This window comes from Sus scrofa, chromosome 15 (assembly GCF_054392235.1).
Source record: "Sus scrofa isolate SSC_HxYL_T2T_F1_AM1 chromosome 15, Sscrofa_HxYL_maternal_Yorkshire_Landrace_v2.0, whole genome shotgun sequence".
Taxonomy (NCBI): domain Eukaryota; kingdom Metazoa; phylum Chordata; class Mammalia; order Artiodactyla; family Suidae; genus Sus; species Sus scrofa.
In genome coordinates this window covers 39499888-39518099 of record NC_139397.1, presented here as the reverse complement: position 1 = coordinate 39518099, position 18212 = coordinate 39499888, and the positions used below count along the sequence as shown (strand labels likewise).

At 49.5% G+C, this 18212-nt stretch overlaps 1 protein-coding gene and 1 long non-coding RNA gene across 6 annotated transcripts; one reads left to right on the top strand and one right to left on the bottom strand.

Annotated features, from left to right (window-relative positions):
• Positions 1-1090: 1090 nt before the first annotated feature.
• On the bottom strand, positions 1091-14251 carry LOC146395800 (uncharacterized). The gene is made up of 4 exons (XR_014829328.1): positions 13772-14251; positions 5724-5765; positions 5270-5379; positions 1091-2513 (listed from the first exon to the last, which is right to left on the bottom strand). It is a non-coding gene; the product is annotated as an uncharacterized LOC146395800 (long non-coding RNA).
• Positions 14252-14328: 77 nt separating this feature from the next.
• TEX51 (testis expressed 51) lies at positions 14329-17758 on the top strand. Of its 5 annotated transcripts, none has more exons than XR_014829292.1 (7): positions 14329-14576; positions 14675-14749; positions 15275-15364; positions 15731-15834; positions 16791-16859; positions 16948-17005; positions 17561-17758. XR_014829292.1 is itself a non-coding variant. In XM_084999052.1 (7 exons), exons 1-7 carry the CDS (start codon positions 14378-14380, stop codon positions 17594-17596), a joined length of 924 nt encoding a protein of 307 aa, XP_084855178.1. In that variant the 5' UTR covers positions 14333-14377; the 3' UTR covers positions 17597-17758. The 5 variants fall into 5 exon arrangements, 4 of the variants coding, with proteins under 4 accessions (XP_084855178.1, XP_084855179.1, XP_084855181.1 ...); XM_084999052.1 differs by having other exon boundaries at positions 14333-14576; positions 15275-15673; positions 15751-15834; positions 16791-16863; XM_084999053.1 differs by having other exon boundaries at positions 14333-14576; positions 15275-15673; positions 15751-15838; positions 17564-17758.
• Positions 17759-18212: the final 454 nt, after the last annotated feature.

Here is an 18212-nt window from a genome sequence, read left to right as displayed (position 1 = left end):
AAGAACGCTGGTGTAGCAATACTCATAACAGACAAAATAGACTTTAAAATGAAGACTATTTTAAGGGACAAACAAGGACATTACATAATGATCAAAGGATCAATCCAAGAAGATGATATAACAATTATAAATACCTACGTACCCAACACAGGTTCACCACAATATATAAGGCAACTGCTAACAACCTTAAAAGGAGAAATCAACAATAACACAATCACAGTGGGGGAGTTTAACACCCCACTTAGAGCAATGGGCAGATCAACCAAACAGAAAATCAATAAGGAAACACAGGCCCTGAATGATACATTAAACCAGATGGACTTAATAGATATTTATAGGACATTTCATCCAAAAGCAGCAGAATACACATTCTTCTCAAGTGCACATGGAACATTCTCTAAGATTGATCATATCCTGGGCTACAAATCCAATCTCGGTAACTTTAAGAAAATTGAAATCATATCAAGCGTCTCTTCTGACAACGCTATACAACTGGAAATCAACAACAAGAAAAAAACTGCAAAAAACACAAACACATGGAGACTAAACAGCATGCTACTAAACAACCAATGGATCACTGAAGACATCAAAGAGGAAATTAAAAAATACCTAGCATCAAAGGACAACAAAGATACGACACTCCAAAACCTATGGGATGCAGCAAAAGCCGTTCTAAGAGGAAAGTTTGTAGCAATACAAGACCACCTCAGGAATCAAGTGTCTGTCAGCTGCTGAATAGATAAATGGGGTAAATCCATACAATGGAATATTATTTGGCAATAAAAAGGAGTAGTGCTACCACATGTATGAACCTTGAAAACATGATGAAAAAGCCAGTCACCAAAAAACACACACTGTGTGGAGTTCCCTTTGTGGTGCAGCAGAAACTAATCCAACTAGTATCCATGAGGATCTTGAGTTCAATCCCTGGCCTCACTCAGTGGGTCAAGGATCTGGCATTGCCATGATCTGAGGTCGTAGATGTGGCTCAGATCCCTAGTTTCTGTGGCTGTGGTGTAGGCCAGAAGCTGTAGCTCTGATTCACCCCCTAGCCTGGGAACTTCCATATGCCTCGAGTGCAGCCTTAAAAAGCAGAAGCTGACTTTCATTCTTCCTCTGACTTGGTGTTTGTCACTGATGTGGCTTTTGTTGGTTTGAATGTCATCCTTTCTGCTTGGTAAGAGAGGAGAACTTATAGAAGATGAAACTGAGGTTCCAAGAGGTCATGGATCCTGTCCAGGGTCTTCCGGCTCATCAAACACAGAGTCCCATCAGATAAATGTTCTGTCTTCCTCCAGTACTGTGTCTGGTACAGCACCCGGCCAGGCACCCACCCATTGGGGCTGGATGAGTGGTGTTGCCAGGGAACTCAGGGCAGTGATATATTAACAATATTAGAAGTTGGCATCAATATTGTCATTGTTATATACAGTGCTATGTGCCAGGCACGTAAGTGGTTTAAAATAATTTTAAATAATTTCCGCTGCAATTCCAGGAACTATGCATTATTACTATCCCCAGAGGGTAAGAGGCTCCCACATGGCTAGTAAGAGACAAGTTTCTTCCTGACTCTGACCCAGGAGCCTACCCAGAGCTGGGACTAATGTGAAACCCGTCAGAGAGCCACATTCTTTCACAGCCTTGGGTCCTTCTCCTCCCAGCAGCAGCCCACACCCCACCCAGTTCACTTTGGAAGCACACACCCCACCATGAGCTGAGCCCCACTTTCTCCCAAAAACAGACTCACAGCTTTTCCTCCCCTTCTGGAGAAGTCCCAGGTTCCTTGCTGGGCTTCACTCCTCACCTGCACAGCACAAGGGCCCTCCAGGACTGTGAAGGGTGCTGCCCTGCACCTCTGAGGCCCATTTCCTCCAGGCTTTCCCTCTTAGCAGGGCAGGCAGCACTGACCCTGAGGTCAGAGACCTGAGTCAATGCATTTCTCTGCCCATTGCTAATAGGCAACCTTGGACCAGCCATTCTAATCTCTCTAAACCTCAGTTTCTTCATCTTTAAAATGGACACAAAACAGAAGTTCCATTGTGGCTCAGTGGTAACAAACCTAACATCCATGAGGATATAGGTTTGATCCCTGGCCTCACTCAGTGGGTTAAGGTCCTAAAAAGGCAAATAAATAAATTCGAAAAGTTTTAAAATGGATGTAAATGTGCATGTCATGTGTGCCTACCAGGAAGCTGGAGGGCCACTGCCAACCTCCCCCTCCCCCGCCCAGTTGCGTGAGGGGCTGAGACAGGGGTGGGGGTGGGCAGTGCCTGGGGAAGCGGCCACGCTCCAGGGGATCTGGCTCTTTTCCCTACAAAGTTCACCTGAGGCTGGAGATGATGAAAGGTCAGGGGACAAGGAAACAGGAAGGAAGGAAAGTTTAAGCTGCTGATGTTTCATCCTTGGAGACTGATTGGATGATGGAGCTTCCCAGATGCAAAAGGTGGTTCCCAGGATAGCGCTCTGTCCTGCGTGGTGTCTGGAGGTCGGAGGCTCCAGGGGTGCTGCACAGCCTACAGGGAGGGACCAGTCTCCTGTGACCACTCGCACCCCTCCCTGGTGACCCAAGCAGCCTTACTCTTGGTCCCGGCCACCCTTCCCCAGGGCCCCAGGACACACAAGCTGCAGGGCAGCTGAACTTGCACTTCACATGGACCAGAATCTTCCAGACACAGCCGGGTGTCTTCACGGGGCACTGAGTGCCTCTTAGGACTGTAAATATCCTCAGACTTCCCAGCCAAAGTCTCCTGCTCAGTCTGCATGCTGGGCAAAGCCTCCCTCAAAGGATTGTGTGGGGCTCAGGATGGGGCCAGATGGTCTCACCTCACAGATGCTCACTGTTTGGCTCTGACCAGTGTCTTACCCTCTCTGAGTCCTGCCTTCTGCACATAGGAAACTAGCAGAGTGACAGCCCCAGCAAAAGCTCACCTGTGCCACAGGCTCCATTCACGGAGCACCCCCTTCCTCCTGTCACAGCTGCCCCCCTCCTGAGCCAGAGACTGTCAGGACAGACGACAGGAGATGGGACAGTGATCAAAGCCAGTGGCCACTCCTAATGAAACCCTAAAGGGCTCTGTGAGGCTCCTGGGCACAAGTCTTTCTGTGTCCCCCATTTCTAGTTTTTAGGGAATTAACTTCAGCCTCCAGGACCTTATCTGAGTTCCAAAGGGCAGGTTCAGACAGTTGCTAATCAGGGAAGGGAGGGGATGCAGAGACATGGAAGGAGCAGTCAAGAGACAACAGTGCAGCCTTGGGGAGGGTCCTTGTTCCTCCTCAAGGGATAATGGTTTAGTTCTGCAGAATAATTCAGTTCTTCTGCAGAATTAATCACCCCTGCCCCCAACAAATGGAAGGTGTTAATGAAGCATTCTTCATTCCGGAAAGAAGGACCACCAGACAGACCACTGAACACCAGCTTTGAAAAAAAATGCAAGTTTGCCTCTACCCTGATCCTTATCTGTGGCCCTATTTTTCACTCCTGAAACTATAAAACCACCTCCACATCTCTCCAAGGCGGAGGAGGCAAAGTCTTTAAGGAGTTAGCCTGCCGTGAGCCTCCTTTGCCTGGAAAAGCAATAAAGCTATTTTTTTTTTCTCCTTGGCCCCAAATTCTGTCTCTGATTTTCTATTTGGCACCAGTGAGCAGAGGCCAAGTTCTGAGAACACTGAGGACAGGACAATTTTCTAGTCTGGAGCTTTGTGTGGGTTTAAAATCCTCTTTGAATCCCATAAATGACTTTGGATCATCAAGATTAACAAGATGGAGGAGTTGCTGCTGTGGTGCAGTGGATTAAGAATCGGACTGCAGGAGTTCTCATTGTGGCTCAGCAGTAACAAATCTGATTAGCATCCATGAGGACATGGGTTCAATCCCTGGCCTCTCTCAGTGGGTTAAGGATCCAGCATTGCCATGAGCTGTGGTGTAGGTTGCAGATGTGTCTCAGATCTGGTGTTACTGTAGCTGTGGTGAAGGCCGGCAGCTGTAGCTCCCATTCGCCCCCTAGCCTGGGAACTTCCATATGCAGCAGGTAGGGCCCCAAAAAAGGCAAAAAAAAAAAAAAAAATCTGACTGCAGTGGCTCGGGTCTCTGCCGAGGGCTGGGTTTGATCCTTTGCCCAGGGCAGTAGCTCAAAGGATCTGATGTCACAACTGCAGCTCAGATTCATCCCTGGCCCAAGAAATTCCATATGCCCTGGGTGCAACCATAAAAATAAAAAGTGAAAAGATTAACAAGATGGAAAAATACAACTATTAGCCCAGAGCAGGGACCTTGGAGTCAGAGTGCTCTGGGTTTTTACCTGCTGTTTCATTGCTCCGCTGCAGGGGTGACTCAGTGAGGAGGAGCCAGTGCAGCATGTTGGGACATCCAAGCTCACCTCCTGTGGTGTGGTGACCATCCCCACTGGTCCCATCAGGCCCCTCTCCTGAAATGTCCTCTGCAGGAGCACTTTCCAGCTACCTTATAAGTGACGTCTCTTTAAGGTGGGAGGGGCTGTATGACTAGACACCTGTGAATGGAGGAGATGTTTTCTGCTTCCCTGCTGAGCCTTCAATGCCCATGCAAGACCCTCCCGCACTCTCCTTTCCCTTTGGCACCAAGACCACAACGTCCAAGAGGCAGCTCCATCTGCCTGGACCTCTGAGCGGCTCTGACCAGTCAGACACATAAATACAAAACATAAAGGACATATAAGTCTTGGGGTTTTTTAAGGCCACTAAGAGGTGGGGGTAAATGACCAGGGCTGGACCTCGCCTACCTGGACTCATATAACTTCTGTAAAGATGAAATGGGATCACCTGCCTAAAGCATCCAGCTCACAGCAGATTCTGAAACGATAGCTATGTTCCTTGAAGCTTACAGTTCAAAGGCCGAGGCCCTTCCTTCCACACAGGGAAGTGGGAATTGCCCAGCAGAAAGAACACTGGCTTCAGGGCAGAGCGGGGAGGGTGGAAAGAGGCAGAGAGCACACAGCCTGTCACAGCGCCCACCACGGGGCCCCCATCCTGGAGCTCTGCAGGATCCCCTGACGGTCGTGACTGCAGAGAGGAAGGTGAAGAGGGAGGGGGAGCTGAGCAGCAAGGATGGAGAGGACAAGACCTGGTCAGTGTCCAGCAGCATCGCCCCACATCCAGCAAGAGGGGTGAGCCATCCAGCCCTGGGTGTGCCCCTTGCCAGGCTACTAGGATTAAAACTGCCTGTCTTAATGGGCATCCTCTTAAGGTTGGACCCTGTGCTCCATGCCCCACATCTTCTACTGCCCACGCTTACCCTCCAAGCAATGCAAGAAGTCCCTGGGGAAAGATCGGCCCCTCCCAGGCCTAGAGCAAGGTTCTTGATCCGCTCATCTCTGTGGAGCACCTAGCATGGCCCTTGGCAAGCTGCAGGCACACAACAAATGACATTTTGCAGACATGTGGGAAAAGTCCTGGGCTGCACACACGGTGGGAGAAGGTTGGAAAGCTCACCTGACAGCCAGGTGCCCCAGCCTCTCCTCCATTGCAAGCCCTCTCCAGATGTGCCGCCCAACACAAGGAAACCCAGAACACCCGTCTAATCCCTCATATTTTCAGATGATGCTAAGAGGCTCCTTTGAGCAGCCAACTCCTGATTCCCTGGCACACGGGACTCAAACAGGAGGATTCCCATGGCTCGTGCGTACCTAAAAGGTTCTCTGCTTTGAGCACCATGCCCAGCACACAGTACACACTTCACAATGCTTAGCTATCATTATTTGGCAACTCGGTCCAGCCGCATCCAAGTGCTTCTGAAGAGAAGGGAAAGGCCTTGAGAGAAATCCTGATGTTAAGTACTTGACATCTATATTCACCAAATCCCCAGGAGATGGCGCTCTAATCACCCCTAATTTTAAAGATGAGGAAACTGAGGCCCAAAAACAGGAGGAAAATGGCCTGAGATCACTCAGTAAGGAAATGCCAGAGCAATGACAAGCCCAGACCCAGCTCAGTGGAGGTAGCATGCACATTTCTGCCCCACCTCCTCCTTTTCACAAGGACGGTGTGCACAGTAAGTCCAGGCTGCCTCCCTGCAACCCCATCTCACTGCTTCTTGGAGGTGGCAGATGACAGCAGCTAGTGTTACTTACCTGGGGCTTCAACCTGTGGCCCTTAGTGTAATCAGAGTCCACCTGGAGACCCCAAACTTCATGCACGAGTCCCTAGGACTGGGGATCCTCAGGTAGAAAGGCCATCACCACTCTGAGTGAAGCCTTTAATTCAACTTTGCAGAACCCTCAATTGTGTGCACCACTGGGCAAAACATGGAGTCCTTCCCCTGCTGACAAACAAATCTGTGCTCTGTGCTCTTTGCACAGAGCCTGTGTTCCCAGGATCACTTGGTGGTGGGGGGGCTGCTGTGGCAAGGCAGGGGCTTTCCTCTGTTCCAGAACCTTCATCTGGGAAGACTTGGGAGGCCAGGGTCCAGAGTCACCAATGACGTCTTCACTCACATATTGGTATTGGGCTGAGATGACTCAAATAGTGGCCTTAGCCGGGCCTTTCCACGAGAGCACCCACAAGGGGCTTCTCCACATGGTATAGGCTTCTTCATCAGGGCCCCTCTCCATAAGGTGTGGGCTTCTCCATATGATGTGGGCTTCTCCCCAGGGGGCTTCTCCATGTGGCATGGGCTTCTCCACAGTGGCTTCTCCATATGCCTTGGGTTTCTCCACAGCATCTTCTACATATGGCATGGGCTGAGGGTCCTCTCTCTCTTTTCCTATTTCTCCAGGGACGACAAATACCTCTTTCAGAAGTTAGAGCTTTGTTTCATCAAAACCCCCTTTGACCAGCATAAATTCCCCCCACCTGTCACATCTACCTCAGAGCTCAGACCATTCTCCCTGTGTCTGTGCCGGAACATCCCAAAAAGGAACATAGGACAAGGAGCCAACAGGGCGATGGGCAGCACCGTCTGCACTAGACTGGAGGCTGAGAGCAGCCAATTCCCTTCTTCTGCAGAGCAATGGCTGGGGTCCAGGGCCTCATCAGAGCATCCAGAACAGGAAGAAGCACCTGAGTGGCGGTGTGCTGAGAGTGGCAGTGGGGTGTCACCTCCATCACAAGGAGCAGACACCCCCAGTCATCTATATGAACCATGCTCACAGCTGCATAGGGACCTGCCCTGGGGACCACCCAGACCTCTGCCAGCAGAACTGCCAAGAGAGCCAAGACCTTATGAAGAGGAGATGATCTGAAAAATGCCTCTATGATTGTGCCCTGTATTTCAAAACAGGCTGGTAAACTAGGGGGAACAGATTATACCAGAGTTTAATGACATTTAAAATCAACCACAGAGGAGTTCCATTGTGGCTCAGCAGTATCAAACCCAACTAGTATCCATGAGGATGTGGGTTCAATCCCTGGCCTCGCTCAGTGGGTTAAGGATCCGGCATTGCCATGAGCTGTGGTATAGGTCACAGATGCGGCTTGGATCAGACATTGCTATAGCTGTGGTGTAGGCTGGCAGCTACAGCTCCAATATGACCCCTAGCCTGGGAACCTCCGTATGCCGCAGGTACAGCCCTAAAAAAACAAACAAAAAAAAGAAAAAGAAAAAGTAAAAGAAAAAAAAAAAACAACCACATAAAACATGTCACAATATCGCATGCAATGATTACCTAAGGAAAACAAACATGGCCATCACAGGGATTAGATGCCATGGCAGTCACTGTGGGATGGAGAAACCCAAAGAGGCTTCAGAGATGCAAGAACCAAGCTCAGTGACCACAAAATGGAAAAACTCAGAGATGGGGTGTGAGGTGTGGGGTGGTGGGCACTGGCCTGGAAGCACGGGTCTCAACCCACTGTGACTCTCATCTCTCTCCTCCTGGAAGGAACAGATGGGTTGCACAGAGTCCTGTTTAATATCTCCAGGCCCAGCAGGGAGATACCCTGGAGCTCTTTGTCTCTCACACCTCTGGCCATGGCCCCTGTCTATGGAGAGAAGGTCTCTGCCAGCAGCAGGGACAGGTGAAGTAGTGTCCTAGAGAGACTTGACCTTGCCTCCTTGAATACCAAAGGCACATGTCTTCAACCTTTCCCAGAAGAATCACTGCACTTTAAATTCCTCCCAATTCCAGTCAAAATTCTTTTGATGATCATTAAAATTACACGAGTGGCTTCATGCAATTTTAATGTTCTCTACCAACAAATTCTGCAAGAGAAATCCCCCCAGGCAGCCCCATTGATCATTCTAAGTAGATACAACAAAGCATTTCAAGACATGAGTTTTAACCAGAAAGAAAATGAAATGAATATTTCATTTATGATGGGTTGTCTGGTGAGGAATTTTTTTCTAATTTTTTCATTAAAAAATCAAACAACAAAATCCAACCACTTGTAAAGGCATTGACCAAGCAGTTACCAACCTTTTGGATATATCAAACACTCTTTCAACCAAGGTTCCTTGTAACAACTCAACAAGATTTACAGGTCAGTGATCTCTATGACAATTTGTCCAACCAAGTGAGTTGACTCAGTCATGTACTTTGTGAAGACAGGTGCCTTCATAATGGTCTACTCACCTCCAGATGTCTCACTGCTACTATCCTAATATCCCCACAACTCAGCACCTGAGAATCCAAAGTTTGCATCTGGGATTTGAGAAGCTCTCAGAAGATTCCAAGAGACTCCAGAAGCTCTGCACAAAGCCGGGATCCAGGTACATTCAAGCCAAAACCTTAATGAGTTATAGTGTCTTTCTGTGCTCTTGTTAGATAGTGAAGAGTCTAGCTGGCCCTCTGACCCTGGTTTCTGGGAGGTAAACTCTAGATCCTTGGAATTCTGAGTGATGGGGGTGTCTTTGCTGAGACTCCAGGGAAGGAGGAGATGGGGTGGAGCTCAATCACATAACCAAAGACTCCATCAATCGTGCCTATGTAATGAAACCCTAATAAAAACCCTAACCTTGAGGCGCAAGTGAGCTTCCTGATCACTGCTACAGGTCCATGTACCAGTGAATGACCTACCTGAGGACAGGAAATCTTCAAGTTTGGAATCTCCCAGACTTTTCCCTGCATGTCTCCTGATTTATAACCTCAATAACTAAACTATAATCATAAATACAGTCCTTTTCTGAGGTATGTGAGCCTTTCCAGTCAGTGATCAAAGCTGAGGAGGAAGCCAAAACCCCCATCTCTGTAGCTAGTTGGTCAGGAGTGAAGGTGGCCTATCAGTCCCCCAGCCTCATGAAGGATGGTTAGGCTGGGTGCACTGACTCCAGGAGCTAGTGTCAGGGTGGCATTGCCACTATGCCTCCAACTAACTCATATTCACACTGAGGGGCTCTGGGAAGACACAATTCCTAATCCAAATTGGTGATTCATTGTGTGGAAAGGGGGGTTGGTGACACCATTGCAGGTCCAAAGTATAGGTAGTTAGGGTTTAGGAGGTGTGGTAGGAAGAATTCTGAGATGGTGTCCAAGATTCCTGTCCCCTGGTGTCCACACCCATTGTCATCCTCCCCCCTAGTAGGATGTAGCACTGAATAGGGAATGATTAGGTTATGCTCTGTAACATCAGGACTTTAGCCTTATGAGACTCTGAGTAGAGAAGCACAGACTTCCTACAGTGACATGACAGATGAGTGTTATTTCAGGCCACTAAGTTTGAGGCCACTTATATGTGATACAAAATGAAAGTGCAGGAGAAATAGGAGAACAAAAACACAAAGGCAAGGTCAGGGGCAATCCAGTTGCACAGTGTGTCCTGCCAAAGGCAGGAAAGGGTGGTTGGGAAGGAGAGCAATCGAACAGGGGAAACATGAGACAAGGTCCCAAGATAGGCTGAAGGAGCACCTGGGCTACAGAGACGTTCTGTCTCAAAGAAGCTTAGGGGCTCCCGTAAGGCTCGGCAGGTTAAGGATCCAGTGTTGTCACTGCTGTGGTGTGGGTTCCATCCTTGGCCCAGGAGCCTCCACATAACACAGGCTCAGCCAAAAAAAAAAAAAAAAAAAAAAATGAAGAAAAAGGAAACAGCAGCTTAATTTCTATCTTCGAACACTGAATGAGCTGCCCTGTGTAGAGGTATTGGATGTGCCCAGATGACCAAAAGGACCAACATAAGGAAGGAAGTTCTGACCCCGGAATGCCTAGAAACGGCAAGGATGTTTAGACTCCTAATTCGTTCCAAATCCCTAAGTCTTTCCAAGGACACAACATACCAGTGAATTAAATGAGACACTAGGCGAGAAAGCAAGGCAAACAAGCAGAAACTAGAAAATTAACCAGAGTTCTGGGCTGGATTAAAATCTCCCCCACCCACATCTATGATTTGGAGTTTAAATGCCCCTAAAAGGGCCAACACCACTTTCAAAGACCAAAGCTCAGGACGTGGGGGTGAGTGTAGAGGGTACTGGGCCAGGGACAAAATGACACCTGAATCCTGCCCTTCTCAAACATTTCCTTTGGGAAAAGCATAACCAAAGGATAAGGAAGACCCGTCACACTCCAGGGCTTTAGCCCAAACCTCAGTGCAGACTTCTACCAAGCAAACCTGTGTCTTGTTGAAAACCCCTCTGACTTCTGTGAGGGCTTCCCTATGGCTGATGTGGGAGCACCCTAAACACCTACCCTGATCATCTCACCCAAAACAAAAGCCTGAGTCTTGGATTTTCCCACTTCTAATTGGAGAAAAGGCAATCCTGCCAGGGAAAAAGCAGGAGAGTAAGGGAAACCAGAGAAATCCAGGAGAGGAAACCAATGCCCAGAGAGAGCTGAGTTAGGCCACGCATTCCAGACCTTTCTCCACCCAGGGAGAGCCAAACAGTTTGGACCGTTGGTCACACTGTGGTGTCCCTTGACTGTCATTGTCGACATTCTCTTCAGACTTCTGCAGGGTTAGGCTCCACTTGCTGACTTCCCGTCATTTTTCTTGCTTGATGTGTTTATTCAGTTGGCGCACATCCTACAACACTTTTCTCAAAAACTGAATAGAAGTCAATTTTAACCCTTGCTTGCCTGAAATACCATTAATCTTTCTTCCTCCCCAACTGGTGATTTATTGAGCATAGAATTCTAAGATGGAAATATTGTTCTCAGAATGAATAAGCTTTGCTCCATTCCCTACTACTTGCCTACTTTGCTCTTGAAAAGCCTCAAGACATTCTGATTACTGGTCCATTGCACATGGTCTGTTTTTTTCTCTGTGCTTTGGTGTGGTTATTTTGGTGGGGGAGGGGGCATGCCTGCAGTATGTGGAATTCTCAGGTCAAGGATCAAATTTGAGCCACATAATCAACAACCCTGGATCCTTAACCCTCTCCCTGCACCACCAGGGAAATCTTTTACTGTGGTTTTTCTTTTTGTCTTTTTTTTTTTTTTTTTTTTTTTTTTTGGTCTTTGTAAGGCCACACCCACCGCATTTGGAAGTGCCCAGGCTAGAGATCGAATCAGAGCTGAAGCTGCCAGCCTACACCACAGCCACAGCAGCACAGGATCCAAGCCACATCTGCAACCAACACACAGCTCACAGCAATGCCAGATCCACAACCCACTGGTTAAGGCCAGGGGTTGAACACTCATCCTCATGGATACTAGTCAGGTTCATTACCACTGAGCCACGACAGGAACTCCCTTCTTTCTTTTTTTATTGAATTATAGTTGATTTACAATACTGTGTTGGTTTCAGGTATTCATAAAAGTGATCCCATTTTTTAGATTCTTTTCCATTAAAGATTATTATAAGATATTGAATATAATTCCCTGTGCTATACAGTAGGTCCTTGTTGTTTATCTATTTTATATATAGTAGTTTGGATATGTTAAACCCAAATTTCTAATTTATCCCCCCCACCTTTCCCCGTTAGTAATCATAAGTTTGTATTCTATGTCTGTGAGTCTATTTCTGTTTTGTAAGTAAGTTCATTTGTATCATTTTTTAGATTCCACATATAAGTGATAGCCTATGGTATTTGTCTTTCTCTGACTTCACTTGGTATGAGAATCTCTAGGTCCATCCATGTTGCTGCAAATGGCATTATTTCCTTCTTTTTTATGGCTGAGTAGTATTGCACTATATATATGCACCACATCTTCTTTAACCATTCCTCTGTCAATGGACACTTTGGTTATTTCCAAGTCTTGGCTATTGTAAATAGTGCTGTTAGGAATATAGGGGTGCATGTATCTTTTCAAATCATGGCTTTGCCCAGATTTATTCCTAGGAGTGGTACTGCTGGGTCATATGGTAGTTCTATTTTTAGTTTTTTAAGGAACCTCCATAGTGTTCTCCACAGTGGCTACATCAGCTTACATTCCCACCAACAGTGTAGGAGTGTTCCCTTTTCTCTTGGTGCAGTTTTTCTTACTCCTATGCACTGGGTGCATTCTTAGTGGGCCCTCTCAACCTAGAAATTCTTGTCTTTCAGTTCTAAAATGTCCTTCTTGGAGTTCTCTGGTGATGCAGAGGGTTAAGGATCCTGTATTGTCCGCTGTGGCTTAGGTTGGATCCCAGACCCAGAATTTCCACATGTCACGGGTGTGGCCAAAACAAATAAAAATTAAAAATTAAAATTAAAAATAAATAAAATTTCCATCTTGTATCATTTTCATCAGTGCCCTATTCTCTTCTCCCCCTGCCCCAAGTCTGGGGATCAGAGGTTGTAACAGTGAATGATGTAAGCATCCAGCTTGCACGTTTGCACAGCTCTGAGCCCTACCTGGGGTTCAGGGGAAGGAGTGCCTGCTTTCCCCAGCCTTGGGTTGGGGCCTTCCTTCCCAGAAGCATTGCCTAAGTAGAAAAAAGCTGACTAAAGAGTTCCTGTTGTGGCTCAGTGGTAACAAACCCAACTAGTATCCACGAGGATGTGAGGGTTCGAACCCTCGCCTTGCTCAGTGGGTTAAGGATCCGGCATTGCTGTGAGCTGTAGTGTAGGTCACAGTTGTGGCTCAGATCCCATGTTGCTGTGGCTGTGATGTAGGCCAGCAGCTACAGTTCTGATTCGACCCCTAGCCTGAGAACTTCCATATGCCTCAGGTGCAGCCCTTTTAAAAAAAAAAGTAAAAATAAAAAATTTTTTAAAAAAGCTGGCTAATTCCATAGTCCCCAAAATGTGAAAAGCCAGTGAAAAAAGCAGAGGCTCTGCAGGGCTCAAATCTCCTTCTCCTCTCAGAGCCCATCTGAATGGTGCAGCCTGAATTTAGCAACTAAGCTGCTATTTCTCCTGGCAAACCTCTGTATCCCTTGCCTTGTAAGACAGAATTCCTCCCTGTGTGTACGTCCCATCCAGCTTGCATTGCAAACAACATTCTCCCCTCCATTTTATCTTTTCTTTCTTTCTGAAACTTATATAAGCTAGATGTTGGGCCTGGACATCACAGATTGTGTAATTTTATTTTTTCTTCCAATTTCTTACGTGTATTTTTTTGCACTCCTGTCTGGGAGAGCTCTGTTATCTCCCAACAACATCTATGGAATTTTTAAATCCCTACTATCATATTTTTAATCTCCAATAACTCTTTCTTATTTTCAGACTGTTTCTTTTACATAGCAGCTGCTTTCTGTCTTGTGAAAGCAACATTTTGTCTATTTTGTCATGGTGGCTCCAAGTTTTTCTCTGCTTCCCACCATATCTTTGTACCGTTCTTTTTCCCTGTGGTGTTTGTTTGCTTTTGTTTTGAATTCTTGGCACTACTTTGCCTCTTGTTCACATTAGAATCATTCCTCAAATGCCTAATGGCTTTCAGCTGCCTATAGCTCAGCCCAAGAAACTCAGGAGCTGCTTGGAAGCATGGTGTGGAAGGGGAAAGCTTACCAGCTGAGGAGTGACAAGGATCCCACTGTTTTTTCTTTCTTTACTGAAGAGAAGGAGTTTTGCTTTTCTACAGTGCACATTGTACTTAAGAACTGCTGCTCCAGAGACGGTTTCTTTCTGAACTTCCAGGTACTGGCTGGAACTGTCTACATTCTGCCTATACTCTGGTAGGGTAGCTACTGAAGACCCTCTGGCTTGACCAGGCAAAAGGCACAAGGCACCATGAAAAGATAAGCTTCCCGTGGCCAGTCTCTTCTATGTGAAAGAGATTCAGGCTCTTTACACAACTAGTTCTCTCTCTATGCTGCACTCTCCTGACCTTCCAAATCTCTGTCTCCATTCTGAGAGCAGAGGACCAGCCACAGGGCAGCACAGCCCTCTCTCTGATCCTCATGAGAACCAGCCCCATCTTCTGAGGGGGAAGTGGAGGCACTCACTTGTGTCTCATGCCAAAGCCCGGGCTTGTGCTAAGGCTGGCCTTCACCTCACCTGTGGAACTTACTTTTGTTCTGCAAAAAGAATGTGGTTCCCAGGGGGACCAGACACCAGCATTCCATGTGGAACTGCCAGGCAGGATGGTAAGGTATCACGGCAAGATCCCAGAAGATGCTGCTTCTCCTGCTCAGCTGCATCCTGCCCCCTGCCAACGGGAAGAGCTGCCTGCACTGCTGGCCAGAGCTGCCCCCGCTGATTGATTATGACCTACAGATCCTTTGGGGTACCCCGGGGCCCCCCGCAGAGCTCTCCCAGAGCCTCCACGCCCTGTTCCTGGACACGCAAGCCTCCCCTGAATCCTGGTATCTTGGTGAGGCACAGCCAGGAGACCAGGGATCAGCACTGACACCTCTACCGGGCCTGGGGTCTCAGTCCCCTGACTGCCTTTGTCCCATGTCCTGTTCTCAGGTCAAGATCATATGGATGAAGCAGCAGGAAAGTTATTCACTCACATAGATCAAGCCATTAAGAAGTTTCAAGATGGTGAGGAAGCCTGGTGTCTGAGGGCCCTAGGACTGGGATAATCAAAAGCCTGCGAGGCTTCCTCTGAAAACCTCTGGCCTGGAGCAGCAGGTGAAGGGTGGGGTCACACAGCATTGCCTGTGTGCTCTCTGGAGTTTTTGTTTGAAAAACCTGGTTTGGAGTTCCCATTGTGGAGAAGTGGAAATGAATTCAACTGGTATCCATGAAGATGTGGTTTTGATCCCTGGCTTCACTCAGTAGGTTAGGGATCCGTCGTTGCCATGAGCTGTGGTGTAGATCGAAGACACAGCTTGGATCCTGCATTGCTGTGGCTGTGGTGTAGACTGGCAGCTGTAGCTTTGATTGAACCCCTAGCCTGGGAACTTCCATATGCCATGGGTGAATCCCTAAAAAGCAACAGAAAATAGAAAAAAATAAATAAATAAACAAATAAAAACCTGGTTTGAATTCCCAACCTTGAGAAAGTGATGCTATTGATTCCACCTATGAAATGTGGCTTCAAAGACCCTTTCCCCTGCTCCACAGACAAATCAAGGCTCTTGGAAGAGGTCCGTGTCCTGAAGCAGCAGTTTTCCCAGCAGCTGGAGGAGAAATCTGAGAAGCTAAAGGAGAAGGGTGAGGGGGGTTGGGGCTGGCCCTGCCGGTCTGCCAGCTCTTCACACCCCCCGACCTCCCGGCACAGGAGGCAGAGTCCCATCCATTGCCCCCCAGAATGCTCCCCAGGCCCCCCCAGGATCCTCCAGGACCCCTCCAGGACCCTCCCCAGGTCCCACCAGGAACCTTCCAGGACACCCCCGCTCCTCTCCAGGAGCACCCCCAACCCCAGTGCCTGCTCACACCCCTACCCCGCCAGCTATGTCGCCTCCCCAGCACCTCAGTCTCTCACCATCTCACCCTCCCGGACAGCCTGCAACGAGTCCTGTGGTGAGTGTCCTTGGGGACCAGGCCTGGGTTAGGGCGAAGGTGCCTGGTCTCCCTAAGCTCTGCATCCTCTCTCCCAGACATTAGCTCCACACTGGAGGTCATCAACTGTGCCAACTGCAAGACACACTTCCTCACCTGCCAGGACCCCACGCTCTGCCCAGGTCAGTGCCAGCCACCAGCGGGCCCCAGCCTCACCTCCACCTCCAGCTGTGCTGCTGTCTATCTACACTGTCTCCCTCCACCACCCAGCCCTGGGCCTGCTTGCTCTCCATCTGCACAGGGGATTTCTCCATTCTACATGTCCAGCTTCAGGGCCACACAGCCACCTGCCTCTAGGACATCCAGCCTGGACATCCAGCAGGTCTTCGAAGCTGGTCCTCCTGGAGATGCATCCAAACCCACCTCCACCCCCTAAGTCTCTTTCCCAGCCCTGACCCCTGAATCAGGACCCTCCCTCGCTCAGACGCATTCACAGGTCTTGCTGAGGACCCTCAGTGGGTCCCCAGCCCCGACCCCTGAACTAGGACCCCCTCCCTCACTCAGACGTAGTCAGAGCTTGCTGAGGACCCCTTCGCTGTGCCCCCATCTTTTCCTCCAACGTCCACCACATCCAGGAAGCCTCACTGTCACCTGGACTGTGGCAACATCTCCCACCTGGCCTTCCTGTCTCCCAGCCACATCTTACTCAGCAGTCAAATAACCTTTTCTCCAGGAGCTAGTCCACCTGGGACCCTCCCTGTTAGAACGTTAAGTGGCTCCCAGTTGACCCAGTTAACGTTTCCTCTCCTCAGGGGGCTCTACTCACCCCTGGCCCTGCCTCCCCAGCCCACGGAGCTGCTGGTCCTAGAAGACGGCTTGGCCCCTGGACCATCTGACCTGAATGCATCATTGTCTTTTAAAACCCAGTTCAGAAGTCCTGTTTTACAAGAAACTTTTCCTGAGCAGCTCCTACCCATGGCCATCACCCCCCACCCCGCCCCCAGATCCCTCCTCCTCCTGCTTCCCCCCGGACAGCAGGGACCTGCCCCACAGCCTCTGGCTGCATGCAGGCACACAGTGGGAGTTCAGTATTGCTGCCAACATCACTAATCGGCTCCCCTCCCCCCACCCCCATCAGGGACCAGGAGGACCTTCGTATGGGCAGTGATCCTGGCCCTGGCTCTGCCCCTGGCAGTCCTTGCTGGAGGTGGGTGAGTGCCATCCCCAAGCCCAGGGTCCCAGGGGAGACATGTCAACCCCTAAGCTAAACCCTCTCCACTTGTTTCCTGGCCCAGATGTTACATTTTCTGGCTGAAGAAGAAGAAGAAGAAGGCGGAGGAGGAGGCAGAAAAGGTTCTGGGGAATTCAGGACCCCAAAGGCTGGGAAGCGGGGCCAACCTGGGGGGAGCAAGGCCAGAGGTCCCCAGTCTGGCTCCTGAAGCCTGGCATCCAGAGCAGTGTGGGGTTGAGGTCTGGGTCCCAGGAGCACTAACATCAGCCCCCATGGGCATCAGACACACCCAGGAGCCACCATCAGCCCCTGCAAGGAGTGGACACCCCCAGGGGCCGCCATCAGTCCCCATAGACAATGGGCACACCCAGGGGCTGCCAACAGCCCCTACAGACAGTGGACACACCCTAGGGCTGCCATCGGCCCCCACAGGCAGCAGACACACCCAGGGCCCAGCACCCCTACTGCAGTGGCAGGAAAGCCCCAAGACTCCACCTGACCCTCCAGGTGCCCTCTGCCCGTAGCTGTCATCACCACCCCCCCAGCAGAGCCCCTGCCCTCAGCTGCCCCCACCTCCCCGACCGCATGCACCACAATGTGGCCCTCGCCCTCTGCTCCTGGTTGGGCCTGGCAGCAGGAGGTCAGAGGCAGAAGCAGGTCTGCTTCTCTTGTCTCAGCAGGGACACAGCAGGCCGCTTGTCACCTTCAACTGAGCGCAGGTCCCAGGTGCTACCAAGACACTCTCTGATCTCTGGGCTCTGGTAACTCCTTTCTCACCCCCTCCAACCTAGAGTGGTGACCGCTTTGAAGTCCTGGGATTTCCCTACGCCACACCTTGTAAATGTCCTTCATTAAAACACCTCCTCATATTCCCATGGGCGGCGCCATCCACTTCCTGCTGATCCCGAACAGATGCAGCCACTCTGCAATGGCCCACATGGGCCCCAGGGACTGTCCCGTGTCCTCACCCTCTTCCTTCAAGAGTGCCCTCCCTGGTCTGAGCAGTGGTAGCCCTCCCAGGACCACAGAGGCCTCTTCGAATTCCAACACCAGAGGTGAAGGGCCAATGTCTGATGTGGAACAGAAGTGGTGAGCAGACAGTCGGAGGCCCTGTAAAGATCAGGGACTGGCAGGAGAGCAGAAAGCAGTCCCCAGTCACAGTGGTAGCAGGTGTCACCCACATCCTGAATCCTGGCCAGGAGTTCTGCCCTGGGGCTCCTAAGTTGCTGGTGGGTCACGGGTGCTGCTAACAGAGAAATGTCCTGCCTTGTCCTGCTCCATGTCCCCAAGGCTGCCAGGTTACATGGACCCGTGTGTCCCTAGGCATGA